Source organism: Balaenoptera ricei, chromosome 1 (assembly GCF_028023285.1).
Source record: "Balaenoptera ricei isolate mBalRic1 chromosome 1, mBalRic1.hap2, whole genome shotgun sequence".
Classification (NCBI taxonomy): Eukaryota; Metazoa; Chordata; class Mammalia; order Artiodactyla; family Balaenopteridae; genus Balaenoptera; species Balaenoptera ricei.
This window is the reverse complement of record NC_082639.1, coordinates 141,102,025-141,128,333: the sequence shown is the minus strand read 5'-3', so window position 1 is coordinate 141,128,333 and position 26,309 is coordinate 141,102,025. Positions and strand designations below refer to the sequence as shown.

General features: G+C 37.6%; 1 protein-coding gene across 2 annotated transcripts in view; it reads right to left on the bottom strand.

The window, feature by feature from the left end:
• Positions 1-26,309, bottom strand: part of RASAL2 (RAS protein activator like 2) — a 395,365-nt gene that overhangs the window by 183,946 nt on the left and 185,110 nt on the right. For both annotated transcript variants that reach the window (XM_059937207.1, XM_059937197.1), the window contains exon 3: positions 5,252-5,378. In XM_059937207.1, coding sequence (XP_059793190.1) covers positions 5,252-5,378 — 127 coding nt within the window. The remainder of the gene's footprint in view (positions 1-5,251; positions 5,379-26,309) is intronic.

Sequence of the window (26,309 nt, the reverse complement as noted above, 5' to 3'; positions counted from 1 at the left end):
AGTATCCTCTAATAATTTTGATTAAATGAGTTATCCTTTTCAATAATTTTATAAATGTCTTAGTATATGCTACTTTTTAATATTCCTTTTTTTAAAAATTTCCTCAAATTTTCATCACTTGGGTCAATAAACTTAGGAAAACATAGGTGCAAGGCTGGTTTTTCCTCAAATTTTTTCCAGTTTAGTTTCCCTTTTTTTTGGTGGTGTTATTTTAGATTTTCTGTTTGACTTCTTCATTTACATAAACATGAAAATTTCGCACAGCTACCTTTGACTCTAAAAGACTTCTAATATTTTTTTCCTATGCTTGCTAACGTGTATCAAAGGCATACTATGTGAAATTATAATTTTAAGTACATTTACCAGATATTTCTGGGTTTTGAGGACTCCATGATAATGAAACAAATGGGATATCATAGGCACAGTTTTTTAAAAATCCAGAGATTTTGTAAGTAAGATCATGGGGTACTTTTAAGATTTTATCTCAATGTAATAAAATAGAGGCATGGAGATCTCTGCAGCCTTGAATTACTAGATGCTTGGTTTTGAATGTGTCAGTTCAATTTGAACGTTGTTTTTGAGAATTGAGAAAGCATGCACTTATGAGTGTTTGCACTTTCTCATTAAACCAGCTTTATTATCACGTTTCTGACATCACCTGCAAACAAGGGTCTTGCTCACTTCAGGCTCTGACTTTGCTTTGCCCATTTGGGCATCAAAGCATTAACTTTACTGGAATGTCGAAGAAACACAACAACCAGACTGGACAAGTTTCTCAATTCACCTTTGTGCTATCCCCCAGCCAGGCAGCAGACAACATGCAGTAGTAGAGACACATTTTCTTCTATAAATGTATGTGTCACAAAAATGTTGTCCACTGTTCAGCTTTCACTTTTCCTCTATTTAACAGTGTTCTTGAAAGGTGTCCAGTGGCTTTTAAAAAAAAGTTGAATTCATGTAAGTTATATTTACATTGAATATGAATATTTACTCATTCTAGTTCATGTGGTCAATTTATATACCTCCCTGTACTGCTTGTATGCAAAGACCCTACCATCTGAAGAAGTAATTTCCTTTTGAAAATTCAGTAAATCATGCTTTTGCATGGTTTCAATTTGAAAAATCTTTTTTTTATGAATAAATTAAAATCTGGATATTGTTACCAGGGGAAAATAGTTTTTTCTAGGTTTTCTAAATTTGGAAATGGGTGCTTCAGGCCAGATGTTCATATGCCTTAAGAAAATATCTCATTTTCAATGGAAAAAAATTTGCTGTATCAAAATCTGTGTCAAATGCCAGGGTAAATATAAATTTTTTGTATTTTGGGTAATCTGTAAGCTGCTGAATGCAAGAGACTGAGAACTAGCGAGTGAGAAGGACATTCTGGGCTTAACCACTCCCCACTCTGCCTCTTCACACACACTTTTTTCTTCTAAGTTCTTGACATTTATTAGGTTTCCCATCACTACGAATTTGCTCATGTTGAACAATGTGTGAAGCAGAAATAGAGGCCTTCCCATCCTTTTTACATTCATGTTTTTTCACCAGTTTGAAGTCTCTGAAGGACAGTAAATTGGCAGCCACTAACAAAAGTTCTTCACAGATCCTTTATATTCACAGGGCTCTTTTCTTTTATGAATTCTCTGAGGTAGAATAAACGGTGCATGTTTTTCACGAGTGGGCATTTCTCCATAGTTGACTGCCTCACACCTGAAATCAAAATGTATGCCATGGTTTTACATCTGCAAAAACTGATCTGTCCTCCTTGGGGTTCCTCTACTGGTGAGGAACAAAGAGAATGCAGAGCTTGCAAAGGGAAAGAACCCTGCAAAAACAGAAGGGCTTCCCCACACACTTGACCTACTTATTTGGAAACAAAATTCTATATTTTCATTCTCTTTCTCTGGTCCATCCTTTACTAATGCTTCCTCATCTTCCTAACCTCTAAATGTTCCAGGGCTTAGTGTTGAGCTTTTCTCTTCTACCTAAATACACTTCCCTTGATGATCTCACTCAATCTCATGGCTTCAAACACCATCTATTTGCTAAAAGCCTGAATCTGTATCTCCAGTCTGTACTTCTCCCTTAATTTCCAGACTCTCTTATTTCTATCTGTGTATCTAATAAGATCCTCAAACTTAAGATGTCCAAACTGAGCTCCTGGCAGTCCCACTTTCAAACTTGGTTCTCCCAGTCTTCCTTATTTTAAAAAATAACTTCATTCTTCCGGCTGCTCTAGCCAAAATTCTTCACTCTTCTGTTTCTCACTTCCCACATCCAATCCAACCAGCGAACTGGCTTGTTGGCTCCACCTTCAAATATAATCTGGTCACTTCTCAGCCCTTCCACTACTACCATTATGGCCCAAGTTCTACCATGTCTTGTCTAGATTATTGCAATAGCACCCTAATTAGTTTCTAAACTCCCATTCTTGCTTCCCTAGTCTCAGTATAGAGGTCAGTGGCTCCCCACCTCCCAGAGTCAAAGCCAAAGCTCCTACGATGACCTACAAAACCTTTATGATCTGCTTGCCAAAGAGCTCAATGATGTCATCTCCAACTACTCTCGCCCTTGTTCATTCCGTTCCAGTCTCATTGGCCTCTATGCTGTTCCTGCAACACTCTTAGCATATTCCTACTTTATACTAGCTGTTCCCGAGTGAAACCCCTCACTCACAGGTATCCACATGCATTATATCCACACTTTTATCAAATTTTTAGTCACATGTCACTCAACAGTGGGGCATTCCTTGGTCACCTTAGCTAAAATTATACTTCCCTGACACTTCCTATCCCTGATCCCTACTTTATTTTTTTCTCTGTACTTATCACCTTCTAGCACAGTATATATTTTACTTATTACTCTTGCTTATTGTCTGTCACTACTCAAGAGAATGTAAGCTCCACTAAGGGAGAGGTTTTTGTCTACTTTTTTTTTCACTGCTATATCTCAAGTTCCCAAAACAGCATTTGGCACATAGTTGACACTCAATAATTATTTGTCACATAAATGAATGTTTTTAAAAAATAAAAATCAATAAAAGCCACACAATATACAACAATAATAGTATATACTATGAATAGGCATCAATAATCTATCTTCCTAACTAAGTAAGAATTTTCTAAAGGCAGAAATCTTATCTCTATCTCTTTTCATTCCTAGGGACTGGCATAAATGTTACATATATAGCAATTGCTCAATTAAATAGCTGACAGCAGGAAATTTTGCCTCAAGACAAACCACTGAGAAATAAAAATAGAACAACAGAATAATTATCTAATTCAACATTAGACTGTCATATAAGGAAGAATGGCTCTAAAAGTAGTCTTTTTCTCTCTAATATTTATGGGCCATAGCTCCTAATGCTAATTTAGGACATCCACTCCAAAAATGATCATGGACTGCCATGAGTCAAGGCGGCTGCCAGACTTGTTGTCAAGGACAGAAGGTGGAGGATTGGCTCTGGACTACACATCTTGGCCACCTCATCTTAGTTTGTCTTTTGGACCTGTACCTGGAATGTTGGAGACATTTAACAATTTACTACATATTTCTCTCCTATAAAGTCATAATAGTTATTCAGACTACAATTACAGTTCCTCAAAAATCAGTTGACTTTTGTGGATCAAAGTGTGAATAGTCAAAGGACCCTAGAGAAGTGGCAAAGAGAGTCATCAACATAACATTACAAATAATGACAGCAAAGGAGTTGAAAGAAGGTGACTCTGAGCTAGTCCAATTCACATAGAACTTGTATGTGAAATACAAACAGGCTATAAAATGGTTACATCCAGGAAGGTTTGCAATATAATTTAAGCCCACACCTAAATTGGTTTCAACACATGCTAAAGAAGTACAATGGACGCGAGGAAAATTTGATTTTTCCAAGTATGACCCCTTGGAGAAAAGTATTTGCTAACCTGACTAATGTCTAGAAAAGCAATAAATGTCACAGGATAAAAAGAGAGCTAAAGGATTCAAATTCTGACTAAGAATCTGAGCTCCATTTAGAAAATGAAAGGAAATGAAGGAAAAGGCAAAAACAAACAAAAAAACCAAAACCCTGATTTTCAAAAATACAACAAAATCACAAAATTATCCATACTAACAAACATAGAGACAATAAATGATTCTGTTTCATCTACCTACTAAATGTCTATGACTAAATGTCTAGGTTCACTAAGCAAACAATAATACCACAATGCAAAACACCAAAGCAACTCCTACTTTTCAAATTCTTTCATTATTTTATTTAATCTTAATTATGTTCACTTAAAATTACCTGACTGGTCTAATTATTTAAATATCCATTGGTAAGCATGCAAAACACCAAACAGAATCATTTGGTAGGAAACAGGGAAAGAGCAGCTTTGATATTGACATTAATTCCTGTAGTATATAACAACTCAAGTGGGGTTTTTTGATGTCTCCCTTCTGTCACCCACTCCAACCACAGTCCTGAATATAATTTACATGGGTCATATAAAATTAGCTCAGCTAAACTAGCCTAATCTGACATTACATTATACAAGACAACACCAGGAGCTGTGTGAACAGGGCACAAACCATTCAATACTAAGTTTCCAACCAAAACTGGCTCCCCAGTGAATATCAGTGCCTCAATAAGATCACCTAATGTTCCTTCAAAATTTAAAGCCAAGCAGTAAAATCAGAAACAACATATCATCCGGCTTGCCTAGGAGTTTACAGAAACCAGCTAGCGCTCAGATAAATCTTCTCTCTGTAAAATAACTTTGCTGCCACTTGGTTATAAAGAATAAAACTTTCTAATGATCTCTAATTCTTGGTTAACATACTATATTTTAAAGTACTTACTTAACAGTAAATGAAGGATGTTTTGTTTTATTGTAACACTCAATAACAAGTCCATAAATTACCGGATAAAAACTAGGAATTTCTTGGGCTTCCCTGGTGGCGCAGTGGTTGAGAATCTGCCTGCTAATGCAGGGAACACGGGTTCGAGCCCTGGTCTGGGAAGATCCCACATGCCGCGGAGCAACTAGGCCCGTGAGCCACAACTACTGAGCCTGCGCGTCTGGAGCCTGTGCTCCGCAACAAGAGAGGCTGCGATAGTGAGACCCGCGCACCGCGATGAAGAGTGGCCCCCGCTCGCCACAACTAGAGAAAGCTCTCGCGCAGAAACGAAGACCCAACACAGCCAAAAATAAATAAATAAATAAATTAAAAAAAAAAAAAACCTAGGAATTTCTTCCCTTTTACATTAGCTTACCCAGTTTAGCGGCGCCCTCTGGTGGGTACTCAGGAAACTGACCCTCGGAAGGGACACTGACAGTTCTCCTCAGGCATCGCCCTTTGGTGGAATCTGTCTGCTGCTCCTGTCCTCCCTCCACAGGTATCTAGTAAACCAAAAAAGAGATGAAACTTAATAGTGCCATAACTACCTTCTGATTGAATAACGTTTTTAATTGATGAAGGCAGGAGTGTGTAATCATCAGAGCAAAACAGAAGAAATGTAGAAATAATGTATGCACAAAGGCTAAAGTCATTACCCTTTTTCAGGAATCTTTTCTTTAAAAAGAAAACTGAAAGATCAGGAAAGGTGAGTATGCAAATTAACTTACATGAAGTATGTACAAATCACATCCAGGTGTGTACCTGCTTAGGGAGCTCAGAAAACAAAACACCCACACAAATAAGATTCTTTTACATCAGAAACTGGTTCACAAGTCCCATTCCTGCCCAATCGTCAATAAGGTAAATGGAAATAAAAGTTGACCAGAAAGATTTCACTCCAAAATTCTCTTAAAAGAAGGTTTTGTTAGATAAAAGTAGTAAAATCAACTAAATTTTCTCCAATTTTAAAATTAAGCACTTAGAGACAGTTAATGAAATACTATACTACCTATACACGTTTTTAGTGTATAGATACTAATTGATACATAAAATGGCATATTTTATTCCACAAGTGAGATTAGTTTTTGAAATCCTAAAAAATACTTTTTCTGGCATAACTTTTTTTTCTGTTTGTACATGTGGAATAAGAACTATGTATGGTACAAAAGATCTCTAATTTCGTTAACTATTTTACAATTTACGCACTGGTTATCACTGTAGGATAATGGGATGGCTCTAAGTTGCTTTTTTTTTTTTTTTTTTTTTTTTTTTCAATTTCGGTAATTCTAAAAGACCAAGTCATCTTACTTCGGGGGTAGAGGGCAAAGACTTTTCACAATGAGATTTTATTAATAACCTCTATCAGACTTAAGAACAGTATTTGTAACATCTTAAATAGTTTGGTAAAATATGTCAGGAATTATGTCACCAAGGCAGTTGCCCAGGAATCATACCTCCTCCCCTCCCTCAAATGGAAACTAACTGCCCTTATCTGAGTTTCATGCTCAATTACAAAAGGAGGAAGCTGCAAACAGAAAAACAAGAACTGGTTAGAGCCAACTAGGCCCAAGATGGCAGAAAACCTGATCTCCAGTGGACCTTGAGCCTCACGGTACGTTCACTGTAATACATTAGCATGCTAAATGACACAACCATGAGCACCACGACAGTTGACAATTGCCATGACAACTGGAAAAGTCCATACAAGGACTGAAAAGGGGTGTTGCCTCAGTTCTGGGTCCAAACCACAGCCTTGTTCTCAGATATCTTATGAATACTTCTCTTTACTCAATTCTTTCCCTTTTACCTGGACCCTTCTATATCTATGGTGTCTCAGCCCGAATCAGGTTGAGAAGTTGATTTGCGAACTAAATTCCCACACTCCTCCATTCTTCGGCCAGTTTCATTATTGGCTGTGTGAATCTTAGTGGAAAAAGAACCTCTCCGGCTGAGACCCCTCGGCCTAGGCTAGGACCCTGGTGCGGGTCCAGGCAACCAATTCAGTAACAGTTAATCATAGTCTCTAATTCTTATGGCTCCAATACAGACATTTTTAACAAATTTCAATAATAATGACTAGAATTAAATTCTTTTTTTTTTTAAATTTTAGATGCCTGCTTTTAAATTTTATTTATTTATTTATTTATGGCTGTGCTGGGTCTTCGTTTCTGTGCGAGGGCTTTTTCTAGTTGAGGCAAGCGGGGGCCACTCTTCATCGCGGTGCGCGGGCCTCTCACTATCGCGGCCTCTCTTGTTGCGGAGCACAGGCTCCAGACGCGCAGGCTCAGTAATTGTGGCTCACGGGCCCAGTTGCTCCGCGGCATGTGGGATGTTACAAGACCAGGGCTCGAACCCGTGTCCCCTGCATTGGCAGGCAGATTCTCAACCACTGCGCCACCAGGGAAGCCCGCATTAAATTCTTAGTATGTGCAAGGCTAAGGAATTTACATGTGTGACATTATGAGGAAGCCATTATTATTATCCCCTTTTCACAGAGGAGGAATAATTTATCTCTCCAGATGATTACTATGGGCATATCAATTGATCCAGCAAAACTGGAATAGATACGGGCTTAAACGTACATGCTTTCTGCTTTGCCTCAGTAATCCAACTCCTAAGACTGGGGTCAAGGGGATGATACCAAGGGAAGCTTTCTCTGTGCTACTGACAATTTGAAGAGCAAAATTCTAATGTCTTCATAAGGACTGAAAATTCTCATACTCTTTCCTCATTTCCTCATGACCATAACTACGGTTACTGCTTGCACACTGAGAAACCAAATGGTGGAATTAAGAAAGGTAAAACTCTAAAAAATAAGGGAATATCAAATAATAGCATCAGTAAAGCTAATAAGTCTTCTAAAAGCTCTCTGTAATATAAAACTTTAAGAACAGTAATCTAAGTCATCCACCCCTTTCAGGGTGGAAATGATCTCTACTTAAATAATTAAAAGAGTAGCACCAAGAGGTTAAATAACTCCCTCCTAGTAAGAAAGGTAAAAATGTATCCTCTACCTGCCTTAGGAAAGCATGGAGGTAAATTTGGAAAAAAAAAAAGTAGTCTGAATCTTTGAACAAACAGATGAACATAAATAAACATAACTATTTTTGTAATAGTTCCCCCCAAACTCCTATTACCTGAAATAATGAAGGCGTAAGCCATAGAGAAAAGAGGAGCTATTTTTGACATTTTAGGAGGGAATGACCTACAATCTTATCTGTGGAAATTTATAAAGGCCATATCCAGGAAAAAGAAAGAAATGGTTTCTATTATCATATACTTTGTCTCTATCATATCTAAGAAGAGAATAAATAAAATATATCAAACTTCTTATTTGGGCCTAAACTTCACTCACAATTATATTCTCAAAGTTTCAATGTAGACTCTTCGTTTCCCACTGTTGAAACTTAAAATATGAAGAACGGTTTTATTCACAGTATCACTCTTAAAGTTGTGGGCATTTTATCTCTGACTCAGAATATAAGGGAGAATAGTATTTACTTTTATTCTAAACGTGTGTTTCTTAAGAATCATTTGCTTTTACAACACCACTGACTGTTTCTTACATAAATAATTCTTTTAAAGATATTGACCTGCTTCTTATAAGTTAGTATAATATTTCAAGTATCTTCAAATGAACTAAGCTGGAGTTTACAAATCTTAGTATACAGCCAAAGAAAATCAGTTTTAGAAAAGACAATTTTAGAAAAACGATTCTGTCCATTCTGATTGTCCTAATTTAGTTTACTAGTTCACATTTACTTGTTTACACTGAATTAGTCTAAAAATTGTGTATCTTTCAGGTTCGGTAACATGAGAGAAATTTTTCTTTTTCTTTTTTTTTTTAAACCTTTTTGCCTTGTATGATGCTTCTTCTGAGCCTTCTTTTTCTTCAGGGAGAATGGTGACCATCACTGTCTTTGGCTGCCTATTGTCCAATGCCTAAAAATAGCTGCTATATATTTTTTTTTCAATTTTTGAATTTTATTTTATTTTTTTATACAGCAGTTTCTTATTAGTTATCTATTTTATACATATTAGTGTATATATGTCAATCCCAATCTCCGAATTCATCACACCACGACCAACCCCATGCCACTTTCCCCTCTTGGTGTCCATACGTTTGTTCTCTACATCTGTGTCTCTACTTCTGCCCTGCAAACCGGTTCATCCATGTGACTTTTATAGCTTCCACGTATATGCATTAATATACGATATTTGTTTTTCTCTTTCTGACTTACTTCACTCTGTATAACAGTCTCTAGATCCATCCACGTCTCTACAAATGACGCAACATCGTTCCTTTTTAAGGCTGAGTAATATTCCAGTGTATATATGTACCACAGCTTTATCCATTCATTTGTTGATGGTCATTTAGGTTGCTTCCATGACCTGGCTATTGTAAATAGTGCTGCAATGAACATTGGGGTGCATGTGTCTTTTTGAATTACGGTTTTCTCTGGGTATATGCCCAGTAGTGGGATTGCTGGGTCATATGCTAATCCTATTTTTAGCTTTTTAAGGAACCTCCAAACTGTTCTACATAGTGGTTGTATCAATTTACATTCCCACCAAGAGCGCAAGAGGGTTCTCTTTTCTCCACACCCTCTCCAGCGTTTGTTGATTGTAGATTTTCTGATGATGCCCATTCTAACTGGTGTGAGGTGATACCTCATTGTAGTTTTGATTTGCATTTCTCTAATAATTAGTGATGTTGAGCAGCTTTTCATGTGCCTCTTGGCCATCTGTATGTCTTCTTTGGAGAAATGTCTATTTAGGTCTTCTGCCCATTTTTGGATTGGGTTGTTTGTTTTTTTAATATTGAGCTGCATGAGCTGTTTATATATTTTGGAGATTCATCCTTTGTCTGTTGATTTGTTTGCAAATATTTTCTCCCATTCTGAGGGTTGTCTTTTCGTCTTGTTTGTAGTTTCCTTTGCTTTGCAAAAGCTTTGAAGTTTCATTAGGTCCCATTTGTTTATTTTTGTTTTTATTTCCATTACTCTAGGAGGTGGATCAAAAAAGATCTTGCTGTGATTTATGTCAAAGAGTGTTCTTCCTATGTTTTCCTCTAAGAGTTCTATAGTGTCCAGTCTTACATTAGGTCTCTAACACATTCTGAGTTTATTTTTGTGTATGGTGTTAAGGAGTGTTCTAATTTCATTCTTTTACATGTAGCTGTCCAGTTTTCCAGCACCACTTATTGAAGAGGCTGTCTTTTCTCCATTGTATATCCTTGCCTCCTTTGTCATACATTAGTTGACCATAGGTGCATGGGGTTATCTCTGGGCTTTCTATCCTGTTCCATTGATCTGTATTTCTGTTTTTGTGCCAGTACCATATTGTCTTGATTACTGTAGCTTTGTAGTATAGTCTGAAGTCAGGGAGTCTGATTCCTCCAGCTCCGTTTTTTTCCCTCAAGACTGCTTTGGCTATTCAGGGTCTTCTCTGTCTCCATACAAATTTTAAGATTTTTTGTTCTAGTTCTGTAAAAAACGCCATTGGTAATTTGATTGCATTGAATCTGTAGATTACTTTGGGTAGTATAGTCATTTTCACAATACTGATTCTTCCAATCCAAGAACATGGTATATCTCTCCATCTATTTGTATCATCTTTAATTTCTTTCATCAGTGTCTTATAGTTTTCTGCATACAGGTCTTTTGTCTCCCTACGTAGGTTTATTCCAGGGATTTTATTCTTTTTGTTGCAGTGGTAAACGGGAGTCTTTCCTTAATTTCTCTTTCAGATTTTTCATCATTAGTGTATAGGAATGCAAGAGATTTCTGTGCATTAATTTTGTATCCTGCAACTTTACCAAATTCATTGAGTAGCTCTAGTTTTCTGGTGGCATCTTTAGGATACTCTATGTATAGTATCATGTCATCTTCAAACAGTGACAGTGTTACTTCTTCTTTTCCAATTTGTATTGCTTTTATTTCTTTTTCTTCTCTGATTGCTGTGGCTAGGACTTCCAAAACTATGTTGAATAACAGTGGCAAAAGTGGACATCCTTGTCTTGTTCCTGATCTTAGAGCAAATGCTTTCAGTTTTTCACCATTGAGAATGATGCTTGCTGTGGGTTTGTCGTATAGGAGCTTTGTTATGTTGAGGTAGGCTCCCTCTATGCCCACTTTCTGGAGAGTTTTAATCACAAATGGGTGTTGAATTCTGTCAAAAGCTTCTTCTGCATCTATTGAGATGATCATATGGTTTTTATCCTTCAATTTGTTAATGTGGTGTATCACATTGATTGATTTGCGTATATTGAAGAATCCTTGCATTCCTGGGGTAAATCTCACTTGATCATGGTGTATGATCCTTTTAATGTGTTGTTGGATTCTGTTTGCTAGTATTTGTTGAGGATTTTTGCATCTATATTCATCAGTGATATTGGTCTATAATTTTTTTTTCTCTGTAGTATCTTTGTCTGGTTTTGGTATCAGGGGGATGGTGGCCTCATAGAATGAGTTTGGGAGTGTTCCTCCCTCCGCTTCATTTTGGAAGAGTTTGGGAAGGAGAGGTGTTAGCTCTTGTCTAAAAGTTTCATGGAATTCACCTGTGAAGCCATCTGGTCCTGGGCTTTTGTTTGTTGGAAGATTTTTAATCCCAGTTTCAATTTCATTACTTGTGATTGGTCTGTTCATATTTTCTATTTCTTCCTGGTTCAGTCTTGGAAGGTTATACCTTTCTAAGAATTTGTCCATTTCTTCCAGGTTGTCCATTTTATTGCATAGAGTTGCTTGTAGTAGTCTCTTGGGATGCCTTGTATTTCTGCGGTGTCTGTTGTAACATCTCCTTTTTCGTTTCTAATTTTACTAATTTGAGTCCCCTCCCTCTTTTTCTTAATGAGACTGGCTAATGGTTCATCAATTTTGTTTATCTTCTCAAAGAACCAGTCTTTAGTTTTATTGATCTTTGCTATTGTCTTCTTTGTTTCTATTTCATTTATTTCTGCTCTTATCTTTATGATTTCTTTCCTTCTACTAACTTTGGGTTTTGTTTGTTCTTCTTTCTCTAGTTCCTTTAGGTGTAAGGTTAGATTGTTTATTTGAGATTTTTCTTGTTTCTTGAGGTAGGCTTGTATTGCTATAAACTTCCCTCTTAGAACTGCTTTTGCTGCATCCCATAGGTTTTGGATCGTGGTGTTTTCGTTGTAATTTGTCTCTAGGTATTTTCTGATTTCCTCCTTTATTTCTTCAGTGATATCTTGGTTATTTAGTAACGTATTGTTTAGTCTCCATGTGTTTGTGTTTTTTTTCTTCTAACTGATTTCTAATCTCATAGCGTTGTGGTCAGAAAAGATGCTTTATATGATTTCAATTTTCTTAAATTTACTCAGGCTTGATTTGTGACCCAAGATGTGATCTATCCTGGAGAATGTTCCATGTGCACTTGAGAAGAAAGTGTAATCTGCTGTTTTTGTTTCCTTATTAATTTTCTGTTTGGATGATCTGTCCATTGGTGTAAGTGAGGTGTTAAAGTTCCCCACTATTACTGTGTTACTGTTGATTTCCTCTTTTATAGCTGTTTGCATTTTTTTTTTCCCCACGGGTTTTTAAAAGTAATTTATTTATTTATTTTTTTTCACACACACACACACACACACACACACACACACACTGTATTTTATTTTTACAAGAGATAAATAGACTGACACCAAGCATTGTACATGGATGACCACAACAAAAGCAACAATGATTGCAATTACCAAACATGAAACACACTCATACTATGTCATAATATTGACATTCAGTCCAGTAATCCTCCACTGCAACAGCTCCTTTACTTTGCAGTGAAAATTGATTTGTATATTCTTTGCCTCTGAGTCCTTGTGGGATTTTTTTTTTTTTAATTCAGACAGAAAGTCACAAAAATTATACTCATCCTCATCAGTTCACTCAGTCCCATGTAATTAATTTTTTTTTCATCTTGATCTTTTGTTAGCACTTTTATGAGTTCATCAGTTTTTCATTAGAGTTCTGAAAATGCTTATTCATTCAGTTCAGCAGTACAGTCAGTTACCAGAAACCTTTACTTGTCAGAGTCTTTTCCATGAATTTCTTGAAGATGAAACCCTTTTATAGGAACATATTTGCAAAATCATCAGAGTACACCCAGAACTGTCTGTAAATGACAAAAGACTTAAAAATGACCATGGTTAAAGATTTGATGAAAGTTCATAATAATGCAGTTGACAAGAAAATTAGTTGTTTCTGAGATATACATCTTAAAGTAATAACTAGGATTATTACTTATAACATTATACCAGAACATATAAGATTTTTAGAAATTTCATGTAATGTCTGAAACATTTATATTAACATATTTCCATGCAAATAACCCAATGAAAGTTTAGTATTAGTTGTTTTGTTTGTTTGTTTATACTGTAGGTTCTTATTAGGCATCAATTTTATACACATCAGTGTATACATGTCAATCCCAATCGCCCAATTCAGCACACCACCATCCCCACCCCACCGCAGTTTTTTCCCCTTGGTGTCCATATGTCCATTCTCTACATCTGTGTCTCAACTTCTGCCCTCCAAACTGGCTCATCTGTACCATTGTTCTAGGTTCCACATACATGCATTAATATACGATATTTGTTTTTCTCTTTCTGACTTACTTCACTCTGTATGACAGTCTCCAGATCCATCCACGTCTCAACAAATGACTCAATTTCGTTCCTTTTTATGGCTGAGTAATATTCCATTGTATATATGTACCACTTCTTCTTTATCCATTCATCTGTTGATGGGCATTTAGGTTGCTTCCATGACGTGGCTATTGTAAATAGTGCTGCAATGAACATTCGGGTGCATGTGTCTTTTTGAATTACGGTTTTCTCTGGGTATATGCCCAGTAGTGGGATTGCTGGGTCATATGGTAATTCTATTTTTAGTTTTTTAAGGAACCTCCATATTGTTCTCCATAGTGGCTGTATCAATTTACATTCCCACCAACAGTGCAAGAGGTTTCCCTTTTCTCCACACCCTCTCCAGCATTTGTTGTTTGTAGATTTTCTGATGATGCCCATTCTAACAGGAGTGAGGTGATACCTCACTGTAGTTTTGATTTGCATTTCTCTAATAATTAGTGATGTTGAGCATCTTTTCATGTGCTTCGTGGCCATCTGTATGTCTTCTTTGGAGAAATGTCTATTTAGGTCTTCTGCCCATTTTTGGATTGGGGTGTTTGTTTCTTTAATATTGAGCTGAATGAGCTGTTTATATATTTTGGAGATTAATCCTATGTCCGTTGATTCATTTGCAAATATTTTCTCCCATTCTGAGGGTTGTCTTTTCGTCTTGTTTATGGTTTCCTTTGCTGTGCAAAAGCTTTGAAGTTTCATTAGGTCCCACTTGTTTATTTTTGTTTTTATTTCCATTACTCTAGGAGGTGGATCAAAAAAGATCTTGCTGTGATTTATGTCAAAGAGTGTTCTTCCTATGTTTTCCTCTAAGAGTTTTATAGTGTCCAGTCTTACATTTAGGTCTCTAATCCATTTTGAGTTTATTTTTGTGTATGGTGTTAGGGAGTATTCTAATTTCATTCTTTTACATGTAGCTGTCCAGATTTCCCATCACCACTTATTGAAGAGGCTGTCTTTTCTCCATTGTATATCCTTGCCTCCTTTGTCATAGATTAGTTGACCATAGGTGCGTGGGTTAATCTCTGGGCTTTCTATCTTGTTCCCTTGATCTATGTTTCTGTTTTTGTGCCAGTACCATATTGTCTTGATTACTGTAGCTTTGTAGTATAGTCTGAAGTCAGGGAGTCTGATTCCTCCAGCTCCATTTTTTTCCCTCAAGACTGCTTTGGCTATTCGGGGTCTTTTGTGTCTCCATACAAATTTTAAGATGATTTGTTCTAGCTCCGTAAAAAATGCCATTGGTAATTTGATAGGGATTGCATTGAATCTGTAGATTGCTTTGGGTAGTATACTCATTTTCACAATGTTGATTCTTCCAATCCAAGAACATGGTATATCTCTCCATCTGTTGGTATCATCTTTAATTTCTTTCATCAGTGTCTTATAGTTTTCTGCATACAGGTCTTTTGTCTCCCTAGGTAGGTTTATTCCTAGGTATTTTATTCTTTTTGTTGCAATGGTAAATGGGAGTGTTTCCATAATTTCTCTTTCAGATTTTTCATCATTAGTGTATAGGAATGCAAGAGATTTCTGTGCATTCATTTTGTATCCTGCAACTTTACCATATTCATTAATTAGCTCTAGCAGTTTTCTGGTGGCAGTTTTAGGATTCTCTATGTATAGTATCACGTCATCCGCAAACAGTGACAGTTTTACTTCTTCTTTTCCAATTTGTATTCTTTTTATTTCTTTTTCTTCTCTGATTGCCGTGGCTAGGACTTCCAGAACTATGTTGAATAACAGTGGTGAGAGTGGACATCCTTGTCTCGTTCCTGATCTTAGAGGAAATGCTTCCAGTTTTTCACCATTGAGAATGATGTTTGCTGTGGGTTTGTCATATATGGCCTTTATTATGTTGAGGTAGGTTCCCTCTATGCCCACTTTCTGGAGAGTTTTTATCAGAAATGGGTGTTGAATTTTGTCAAAAGCTTCTTCTGCATCTATTGAGATGATCATATGGTTTTTTGTCTTCAATTTGTTAATCTGGTGTATCACATTGATTGATTTGCGTATATTGAAGAATCCTTGCATCCCTGGGATAAATCCCACTTGATCATGGTGTATGATCCTTTTAATGTGTTGTTGGATTCTGTTTGCTAGTATTTTGTTGAGGATTTTTGCATCTATATTCATCAGTGATATTGGTCTGTAATTTTCTTTTTTTTGTAGTGTCTTTGTCTGGTTTTGGTATCAGGGTGATGGTGGCCTCATAGAATGAGTTTGGGAGTGTTCCTCCCTCTGCAATCTTTTGGAAGAGTTTGAGAAGGATGGGTGTTAGCTCTTCTCTAAATGTTTCATAGAATTCACCAGTGAAGCCATCTGGTCCTGGACTTTTGTTTGTTGGAAGATTTTTAATCCCAGTTTCAATTTCATTACTTGTGATTGGTCTGTTCATAGTTTCTGTTTCTTCCTGGTTCAGTCTTGGAAGGTTATACCTTTCTAAGAATTTGTCCATTTCTTCCAGGTTGTCCATTTTATTGGCATAAAGTTGCTTGTAGTAGTCTCTTAGGATGCTTTGTATTTCTGCGGTGTCTGCTGTAACTTCTCCTTTTTCATTTCTGATTTTATTGATTTGAGTCCTCTCCCTCTTTTTCTTGATGAGTCTGGCTAATGGCTTATCAATTTTGTTTATCTTCTCAAAGAACCAACTTTTAGTTTTATTGATCTTTGCTATTGTTTTCTTTGTTTCTATTTCATTTATTTCTGCTCTGATCTTTATGATTTCTTTCCTTCTGCTAACTTTGGGTTTTGTTTGTTCTTCTTTCTCTAGTTTCTTTAGGTGTAAGGTTAGATTGTTTACTTGAGATTTTTCTTGTTTCTTTAGGTAGGCTTGTATAGCTATAAACTTCCCTCTTAGAACTGCTTTTGCTGCATCCCATAGGTTTTGGGTCGTCGTGTTTTCATTGTTATTTGTCTCTAGGTATTTTTTTATTTCCTCTTTGATTTCTTCAGTGATCTCTTGGTTATTTAGTAACGTATTGTTTAGCCTCCATGTGTTTGTCTTTTTTACGTTTTTTTCCCTGTAATTCATTTCTAATCTCATAGCGTTGTGGTCAGAAAAGATGCTTGATATGATTTCAATTTTCTTAAATTTACTGAGGCTTGATTTGTGACCCAAGATGTGATCTATCCTGGAGAATGTTCCATGCGCACTTGAGAAGAACGTGTAATCTGCTGTTTTTGGATGGAATGTCCTATATATATCAATTAAATCTATCTGGTCTATTGTGTCATTTAAAGCTTCTGTTTCCTTATTTATTTTCATTTTGGATGATCTGTCCATTGGTGTAAGTGAGGTGTTAAAGTCCCCCACTATTATTGTGTTACTGTCGATTTCCTCTTTTATAGCTGTTAGCAGTTGCCTTATGTATTGAGGTGCTCCTATGTTGGGTGCATATATATTTATAATTGTTATATCTTCTTCTTGGATTGATCCCTGGATCATTATGTATTGTCCTTCCTTGTCTCTTGTAACATTCTTTATTTTAAAGTCTATTTTATCTGATATGAATATAGCTACTCCAGCTTTCTTTTGATTTCCATTTGCATGGAATATCTTTTTCCATCCCCTCACTTTCAGTCTGTATGTGTCCCTAGGTCTAAAGTGGGTCTCTTGTAGACAGCATATATATGGGTCTTGTTTTTGTATCCATTCAGCCAGTCTATGTCTTTTGGTTGGGGCATTTAATCCATTCACGTTTAAGGTAATTATCGATATGTATGTTCCTATGACCATTTTCTTAATTGTTTTGGGTTTGTTTTTGTAGGTCCTTTTCTTCTCTTGTGTTTCCCACTTAGAGAAGTTCCTTTAGCATTTGTTGTAGAGCTGGTTTGGTGGTGCTGAATTCTCTTAGCTGTTGCTTGTCTCTAAAGCTTTTGATTTCTCCATCAAATCTAAATGAGATCCTTGCCGGGTAGAGTAATCTTGGTTGTAGGTTCTTCCCTTTCATCACTTTAAGTATATCATGCCACTCCCTTCTGGCTTGCAGAGTTTCTGCTGAGAAATCAGCTGTTAACCTTATGGGAGTTCCCTTGTATGTTATTTGTCGTTTTTCCCTTGCTGCTTTCAATAATTTTTCTTTGTCTTTAATTTTTGCCACTTTGATTACTATGTGTCTCGGCGTGTTTCTCCTTGGGTTTATTCTGTATGGGACTCTCTGCGCTTCCTGGACTTGGGTGGCTATTTCCTTTCCCATGTTAGGGAAGTTTTCGACCATAATCTCTTCAAATATTTTCTCTGGTCCTTTCTCTCTCTCTTCTCCTTCTGGGACCCCTATAATGCGAATGTTGTTGTGTTTAATGTTGTCCCAGAGGTCTCTTAGGCTGTCTTCATTTCTTTTCATTCTTTTTTCTTTAGTCTGTTCCGCAGCAGGGAATTCCACCATTCTGTCTTCCAGGTCACTTATCCGTTCTTCTGCCTCAGTTATTCTGCTATTGATTCCTTCTAGTGTAGTTTTCATTTCAGTTATTGTATTGGTCATCTCTGTTTGTTTGTTCTTTAATTCTTCTAGGTCTTTGTTAATCATTTCTTGCATCTTCTCAATCTTTGCCTCCATTCTTATTCCGAGGTCCTGGATCATCTTCACTATCATTATTCTGAATTCTTTTTCTGGAAGGTTGCCTATCTCCACTTCATTTAGTTGTTTTTCTGGGGTTTTTTCTTGTTCCTTCATCTGGTACATAGCCCTCTGCCTTTTCATCTTCTCTATCTTTCTGTAACTGTGGTTTTTGGTCCACAGGCTGCAGGATTATAGTTTTTCTTGCTTCTGCTGTCTGCCCTCTGGTGGTTGAGGCTATCTAAGAGGCTTGATGGGAGGCTCTGGTGGTGGGTAGAGCTGACTGTTGCTGTGGCGGTCAGAGCTCAGTAAAACCTTAATCCACTTGACTGTTGATGGGTGGGGCTGGGTTCCCTCCCTGTTGGTTGTTTTGCCTGAGGCAACCCAACACTGGAGCCTACCCGTGCTCTTTGGTGGGGTTAATGGCCGACTCTGGGAGGGCTCACGCCAAGGAGAACTTCCCAGAACCTCTGCTGCCAGTGTCCTTATCCCCACGGTGAAACAGAGCCACCACCCGCCTCTGCAGGAGACCCCCCAACACCAGCAGGTAGGTCTGGTTCAGTCTCCCCCAGGGTCACGGCTCCTTCCCCTGGGTCCCGATGCACACATTACTTTGTGTGTGTTCTCCAAGAGTGGGGTCTCTGTTTCCCCCAGTCCTGTCAAAGTCCTGCAATCAATTCCCACTAGGCTTCAAAGTCTGATTCTCTAGGAATTCCTCCTCCTGTTGCCGGACTCCCAGGTTGGGAAGCCTGACGTGGGGCTCAGAACCTTCACTCCAGTGGGTGGACTTCTGTGGTATAAGTGTTCGCCAGTCTGTGAGTCACCCACCCAGCAGTTATGGGATTTGATTTTACTCTGATTGCGCCCCTCCTACCGTCTCACTGTGGCTTCTCCTCTGTCCTTGGACGTGGGGTATCCTCCTTGGTGAATTCCAGGGTCATCCTGTCAATGATTGTCCAGCAGCCAGTTGTGATTCTGGTGCTTTCGCAAGAGGGAGTGCAAGTAATTTCAGCTGTTTGCATTTGCCTTATGTATTGAGGTGTACTCCGAGGTCCTGGATCATCTTCACTATATATATATTTATAATTGTTATATTATAATATATAAATATATATATTATATATATTTATATTGTTATATTATATATTTATAGTTGTTATATCTTCTTCTTGGATTGATCCCTTGATCATTATGTAGTGTCCTTCCTTGTCTCTTTTAACATTCTTTATTTTAAAGTCTATTTTATCTGATATGAGTATTGCTACTCCAGCTTTCTTTTGATTTCCATTTGCATGGAATATCTTTTTCCATCCCCTCACTTTCAGTCTGTATGTGTCCCTAGGTCTGAAGTGGGTCTCTTGTAGACAGCATATATATTGGTCTTGTTTTTGTATCCATTCAGCGAGCCTGTGTCTTTTGGTTGGGGAATTTAATCCATTTAGTTTTAAGGTAATTATCAATATGTATGTTCCTATTACCATTTTCTTAATTGTTCTGGGTTTGTTTTTGTAGGTCTTTTTCTTCTCTTGTGTTTCCCACTTAGAGAGGTTCCCTTAGCATTTGTTGTAGAGCTGGTTTGGTGGTGCTGAATTCTCTTAGCTGTTGCTTGTCTCTAAAGCTTTTGATTTCTCCATGGAATCTGAATGAGATCCTTGCCGGGTAGAGTAATCTTGGTTGTAGTTCTTCCCTTTCATCACTTTAAGTATATCATGCCACTCCCTTCTGGCTTGTAGAGTTTCTGCTGAGAAATCAGCTGTTAGCCTTATGGGAGTTCCCTTGTATGTTATTTGTCATTTTTCCCTTGTTGCTTTTAATAATTTTTCTTTGTCTTTAATTTTTGTCAATTTGATTACTATGTGTCTCAGCATGTTTCTCCTTGGGTTTATCCTGTATGGGCCTCTCTGCGCTTCCTGGACTTGTGTGGCTATTTCCTTTCCCATGTTAGGGAAGTTTTTGACTATAATCTCTTCAAATATTTTCTCGAGTCCTTTCTCTCTCTCTCTTCTCCTTCTGGGACCCCTATAATGCGAATGTTGTTGTGTTTAATGTTGTCCCAGAGGTCTCTTAGGCTGTCTTCATTTCCTTCCATTCTTTTTTCTTTATTCTGTTCCACGGCAGTGAATTCCACTTCCACCATTCTGTCTTCCAGGTCACTTATCCGTTCTTCTGCCTCAGTTATTCTGCTATTGATTCCTTCTAGTGTATTTTTCATTTCAGTCATTGCATTGTTCATCTCTGTGTGTTTGTTCTTTAATTCTTCTGGGTGTTCGTTCTTTAATTCTTCTAGGTCTTTGTTAAACATTTCTTGCATCTTCTCGATCTTTGCCTCCATTCTTATTCCGAAGTCCTGGATCATCTTCACTATCATTATTCTGAATTCTTTTTCTGGAAGGTTGCCTATCTCCACTTCATTTAGTTGTTATTCTGGGGTTTTATCTTGTTCCTTCATCTGGTACATAGCACTCTGCCTTTTCATCTTGTCTATCTTTCTGTGAATGTGGTTTTTGTTCCACAGGCTGCAGGATTGCAGTTCTTCTTGCTTCTGCTGTCTGCCCTCTGTTGGATTAGGCTATATAAGAGGCTTGTGCAAGTTTCATGATGGGAGGGACTGGTGATGGGCAGAGCTCAGTAAAACTTTAATCTGCTTGTCTGCTGATGGGTGGAGCTGGGTTCCCTCCTTGTTGGTTGTTTGGCCTGAGGCGACCCAACACTGGAGCCTACCTGGCTTTTTGGTGGGGCAAATGGCGGACTCTGGGAGGGTTCACACCAAGGAGTCCTACCCAGAACTGCTGCCAGTTTCCTTGTCCTCATGGTGAGACACAGCCACCCACCACCTCTGCAGGAGACCCTCCACCACTAGCAGGTAGGTCTGGTTCAGTCTCCTATGCGGTCACTTCTCCTTCCCCTGGTTCCCGATGCGCACACTACTTTGTGTGTGCCCTCCAAGAGTGGAGTCTCTGTTTCTCCCAGTCCTGTCGAAGTCCTGCAATCAAATCCCACTAGCCTTCAAAGTCTGATTCTCTAGGAATTCCTCCCCCCGTTGCCGGACCCCCAGGTTGGGAAGCCTGACGTGGGGCTCAGAACCTTCACTCCAGTGGGTGGACTTCTGTGGTACAAGTGTTCTCCAGTTTGTGAGTCACCCACCCAGCAGTTACGGGATTTGATTTTATTGTGATTGTGCCCCTGCTACCGTCTCACTGTGGCTTCTCCTTTGTCTTTGGATGTGGGGTATCTTTTTTGGTGAGTTCCAGTGTCTTCCTGTCGATGATTGTTCAGCAGTTAGTTGTGATTCCGGTGCTCTTGCAAGAGGGAGTGAGCGCACGTCCTTCTACTCCACCATGTTGAACCAATCTCTGGCTGCTATATATATTTTTTTGGTCCAGTCTTATTTTGTTTGCAATGGGAGGGCTAGTCTTGTACCAGTTACTCCATCACAGCTGGTGTCAAAAGCCTCTTATTCTCTCTTATCCAAACTACTAATACAGTCTCTTCATTGGTGATATTCTGCCCCTTAAATCTATCCTTCACATAGTTACCAGAATATTTCTAAAACGCAATTATAATCATTTAAGGTACACCTCCGTGAGATTCCTCCAATAACAGATCTTTCTCTGGCACTATACTTATACATGGAATCATAATTATTCATTTGTGCAACTAATTCCACATAAGTTAACAGCTTGACTTACCAGTCATTCTGAGACTTAAAGGCCTTCAGTTGCTTTCCTTTGCAGTGTTTTTCAAAGAAGTGATGGTATGTTTGTGTGTGCATGTGACAAGGGACATATCTGTCTGCTTCAACCAGAGCATAATTTGGAGTTTATCTGTTGTACAGGGCTTCTGCATAAGCTTTTCTACAAAAGGCGTTGTTCTGCTAAGAGAGTGTTTTGAAACTAATGTCTTACAGAGCAAGTGCAAGTTCCCTGATATAGTATACCAGGTTTTCCACAATCTGGCCACTGTATAAGTAACCAGGTTTAGACTTTACATACTAGGAACACCAAATTGCTTGCATTTCCCTAACATATTCCTTATGTTGTAGTTCAATGCCTTTGCTTAGTTTGTCCTCTCAGCCTGAAATATTTTCTCTCACTTTCTTTTCTATTCTATACCTGCAAGGTAAACTCCTAACCATCCTAAGGCTTAGGACAGGCATTGCTTCTTCCAGGAACCTTCCTTTCTATCAGTTCCCTAAGGGAGGTTAAGGTACACCTCCCTGAGGTTCCTCCAATAATAGATCTTTCTCTGGCACTATACTTATACATGGAATCATAATTATTCATTTGTGCAACTAATTCCACATAAGTTAACAGCTTAACTTACCAGTCAATCTCCAAACCTTAAAACAGCTCCAACTCACAAATGAATAAATGAATATTTGATGGGTAGAGATGGGGGCCATTTTAGGCAAAGGAAATAACATAACATCAGCCAAGAAGTTGGTAGGCATACTATTTTTTTACTGTATTTGGAACCAGGAGTAGGCCAATTTAGCTACAACCTCTTAAGGGGGAGAAGTGGGAGAACACCAAAATATATTATAACCAACCACATGGGAGGGCTTTAATACCAGGCCATGAATAATTCAGGAAGCACTGGGAAACAATTCAAGTTTTTAGATCAGAGGAATAGTAGTCTCTTAATTGGTCTGTCTCCTTCCTACCTTTCCCTCTTCCAATACATCTTACAGATTAATATTCATAACACATAACTTTGATCCCCTTCCTTTCTTAAGCTTCCTTTGGTAATTGCCCATTGTCAATAGCATCTTAATGACACAGACTACAGTGCTTTAGAATAAATGGATTTCTTTCTTTTATCCTATCCAGTTTACTTGTGCTATTTATCAAATGCCATTTTAAAATTATTTTTCCTATTCCCACAACCAAATTTGGTACTGGGGAGAGGGGAAAGAATTGTGTCTTATTCTTTGTAACTCCTAACAGTGAATTCACATACAGGGGCACATTATGCATCTGCTGAATAACTTGAAAGTAGTTCTGAACGAAATATGCCATGGGTAGTTTACCCCAGGATAAATAATACTTGATTTTAGCTGTTTGCACAAAGCCTAACTGCTATTTTCATCAATATATCTGAGTGTAAATACTGTTTTCCAAAATCATGAAAAATATTTTAAAATATTTTGAAATTGCATTATTACTACCTTGCTGCCTTTACACTAGCATCAAGCTTTTAAAATTCCAAATACAGAAAGTAGAGTCTGACTGAAGAAAAAAGGAGCCACATTTACCATTCTTAATGCCTTGTTATTGCCAAAAGAAAGGAGCTCACAAATTCAGCTTTCTTTTGTATTTTTATACTGGCTGCACCCTGGGGAGTTCATGATTATCTTCTCTACCATTTCCCTCAACTCCTTAATCTCTAGTTTATTTGGTCTTATCTCTTGCAAGCAAAATGGAATTCAAATGGCCTCCTACGTCCTCTTTGAACGGGCTGGTGCCAAGCCAGCTGGGGCCTATCCTGGCATCCGGGCAGGGAAGTAAATTCATAACACATAAGCAATGTCTATTTGGCACAATTTGCATGAAGCAATTTACTGAATCAGTGAATCATTTCTCAAGGTGATACTCCTGGCACTTCTTTCAGCATTCTGCCCAGATCTACTCTTCTGTTACATTCCCATTTTGGAAACTAGTGTACTTAACACTCTTCCCATGTACATTGCCCAAGCAAACTTTTTCCCATTTCTGACAGGAAACATGCAGAGTTAAGAGACAGCATTAAAAGATCCCACACAGTGAATACATGAGTGATACTAGACTAATATAATCCTCCCACATTCCAACAGTGCCTGGCTAAGGATTCAGTTTAAACCCTTACAGAACCCTCTTAATTGATCTTATTAATACAGCAATAAACACCCCTGTGATTAGTTGGTTAAGGTTTAAAACAGCTTTTTAAGATAATTTTAGCAGGAAATTCCTTAAAGTCCTTGTTTCAAGGAATTCTAAATTGTTCAACGCAAAACTCCAAAGATAAGAGTTATATTCTTCATGATAATGTGGGTGGAAGGTAAAAAGAGTGACAGCATATTCTGGTCCTTCCACAAAGAAGGAAAAAAAAAAAAAAAAAAAAGGATTTCTAAACTTTTCCTATCATGAAATTAACAGAATATTAAATAAAATTCAAGTAGCAGGTATAACAATGCCTTAACATTTTCTTATCCTAGAGATTTAATCCAGTTTCTCCAACTTATAGTGGTAGAACATACCTGTCTCAGGGCATTAAACTGCATAAACTTGTCATCCCTTACCTGGTCTATTGCAATAACATAACTCATCTATTTCCTTCCGATCCCTTTCACTCAATTTTCCACGTGATCAACAGAGTTACTTTTCTAAGAAGTAAATGTGATGATGTCATTGCCCTGTTAAATACCTTTCCATGGTCCAAATCATTTCTAGAATAAAGTCCAAATTCCTTAGCATGGCCTTCAAGGTACTTTATTATTCAGCTCTTGCCAGCTATCATTTTTCCTCTTGCAAATTATATTCCAAGAATTCTGAACATTTTGCAGTTTGCCAAAGAGATATAAGATGTTTCTTGACTTTGTATCTTTATATATACATGGAATATCTTTCCCTTCTTTTCCTCCAAGTGAGCTTCTATTTGTCCCTAAAGACATGGCTCAATCATAAATTTATCTGTAGATACTTTTTTGGCATTCTCTACTTTAAACGATAACCCACCCCAGGCAATATCTTAGTTAATCTTTCCCTTGTGGTAATGTAATAATCTTTTTTAAAAAATTGTATTGAGGTGAAATTCACGTAACATAAAATTAACCACTGTAAAGTGAATAATTCAGTGACATTTAGTACATTCATGATGTTGTGCAACCACCACCTCTGTATCTAGTTCTGAACAGTTTTAACTTTTAATTTACCTCAATGTGTTCCCGACAAACTGCATCTTTGCAACCACAATATTTTACACCTAACAGATGCTCAATAAATAAAGATGGAATTTCATATTCAACAATGGAAAAGCATCTTATGGATTATTTTTCCCCTCTTTTATTATCCAGTCTTAGAAAAAATATGTAATTACACCTCTTGTTGTGGGAAGACTTATCACATAAAAAAGAAAAGATAGAAGGTTCGTCTCCTCTCAAACTTAAATTTAAAAAATGGATATTCAGGAATCAAAGTTTATAATGTGGCTTTTTCAAAATTTATTCAACAAATATTTGTTAGAATTTACTTATGTGTCAGGAACTGTTCTAAGCACTGAGGGATATAGCACTGAAAAAAAGACAAAATCCCTGCCCTAAAAGCTTATATAAAAGAGACAATAAACATAATAAATAAATTATATAGCATTTTAGAAGGTGGTAAATGCTATAGGGGAAAAAAAATACAGCCAGGTAATTAGATCGGAAGTTCTGAATGGAGATACAGGGAGGGGTTGCAATTTTGAATAAGTTGGTCAGAGTAGGGCTTATTGAGCAGGTGATATGCAAGCAAAGAGTTGAAGGAGGTGAGAAAGTAAGTAATGCAAATATCTGAGGGAAAAGCCAAGGCTAAGGTCTTGAGGCAGGAACATGCCCAATGTGCTTAAAACAGTGACGAAGCCATATCCAAGTAGAGGTGTATAATGGACAGATGGATATATGAGTCTAGAGAAGAGAGATGTGTAGGACTGAGATAAAAAATTAAGATCATCAGCTTTAGAGGGTATTTGAAGTCATAAGATTGGATGAGATTCCTAAAGAAGTGAGGTCCACGGACTGAACTCTGTAGCACTCCCCTGTTGAGATTTGGAGAGTAGAAGAGAAATCTGCAAAGATGACTCAGAAGGAACTGCCAGAGAGACAGGAAGAAAACTAAGACAGCACAGTGTCATGGAAGCCAAGTGAAGAAAGTGGTTCTAGGAGAAGGAATGAGTGATCAACTGCATTAAATGCCACTAACAGATTAAGTAAGATAAGAAGTGAGAACTGACCACTGAATTTAGCAATGTGGAGGTCACCAGTGAGCTTAACAAGAGCAATTTTCACAAGGTGGTATAGGTCAGAGTATGAATGAAGTAGGTTTAAGAGAGAATGAGAGAAGAATTAGAGACAGTGAGTTTAGAAGTTACCAGAATTTTTGCTGGTAAGGGAAGCAAAGAAAGGGGTGGTAACTGGCGGTAGAAGTGAGATTAATGCAGGCTCATTTTTTCTTTTAAGATGGGAGAAATAATAGCATGCTGATGGG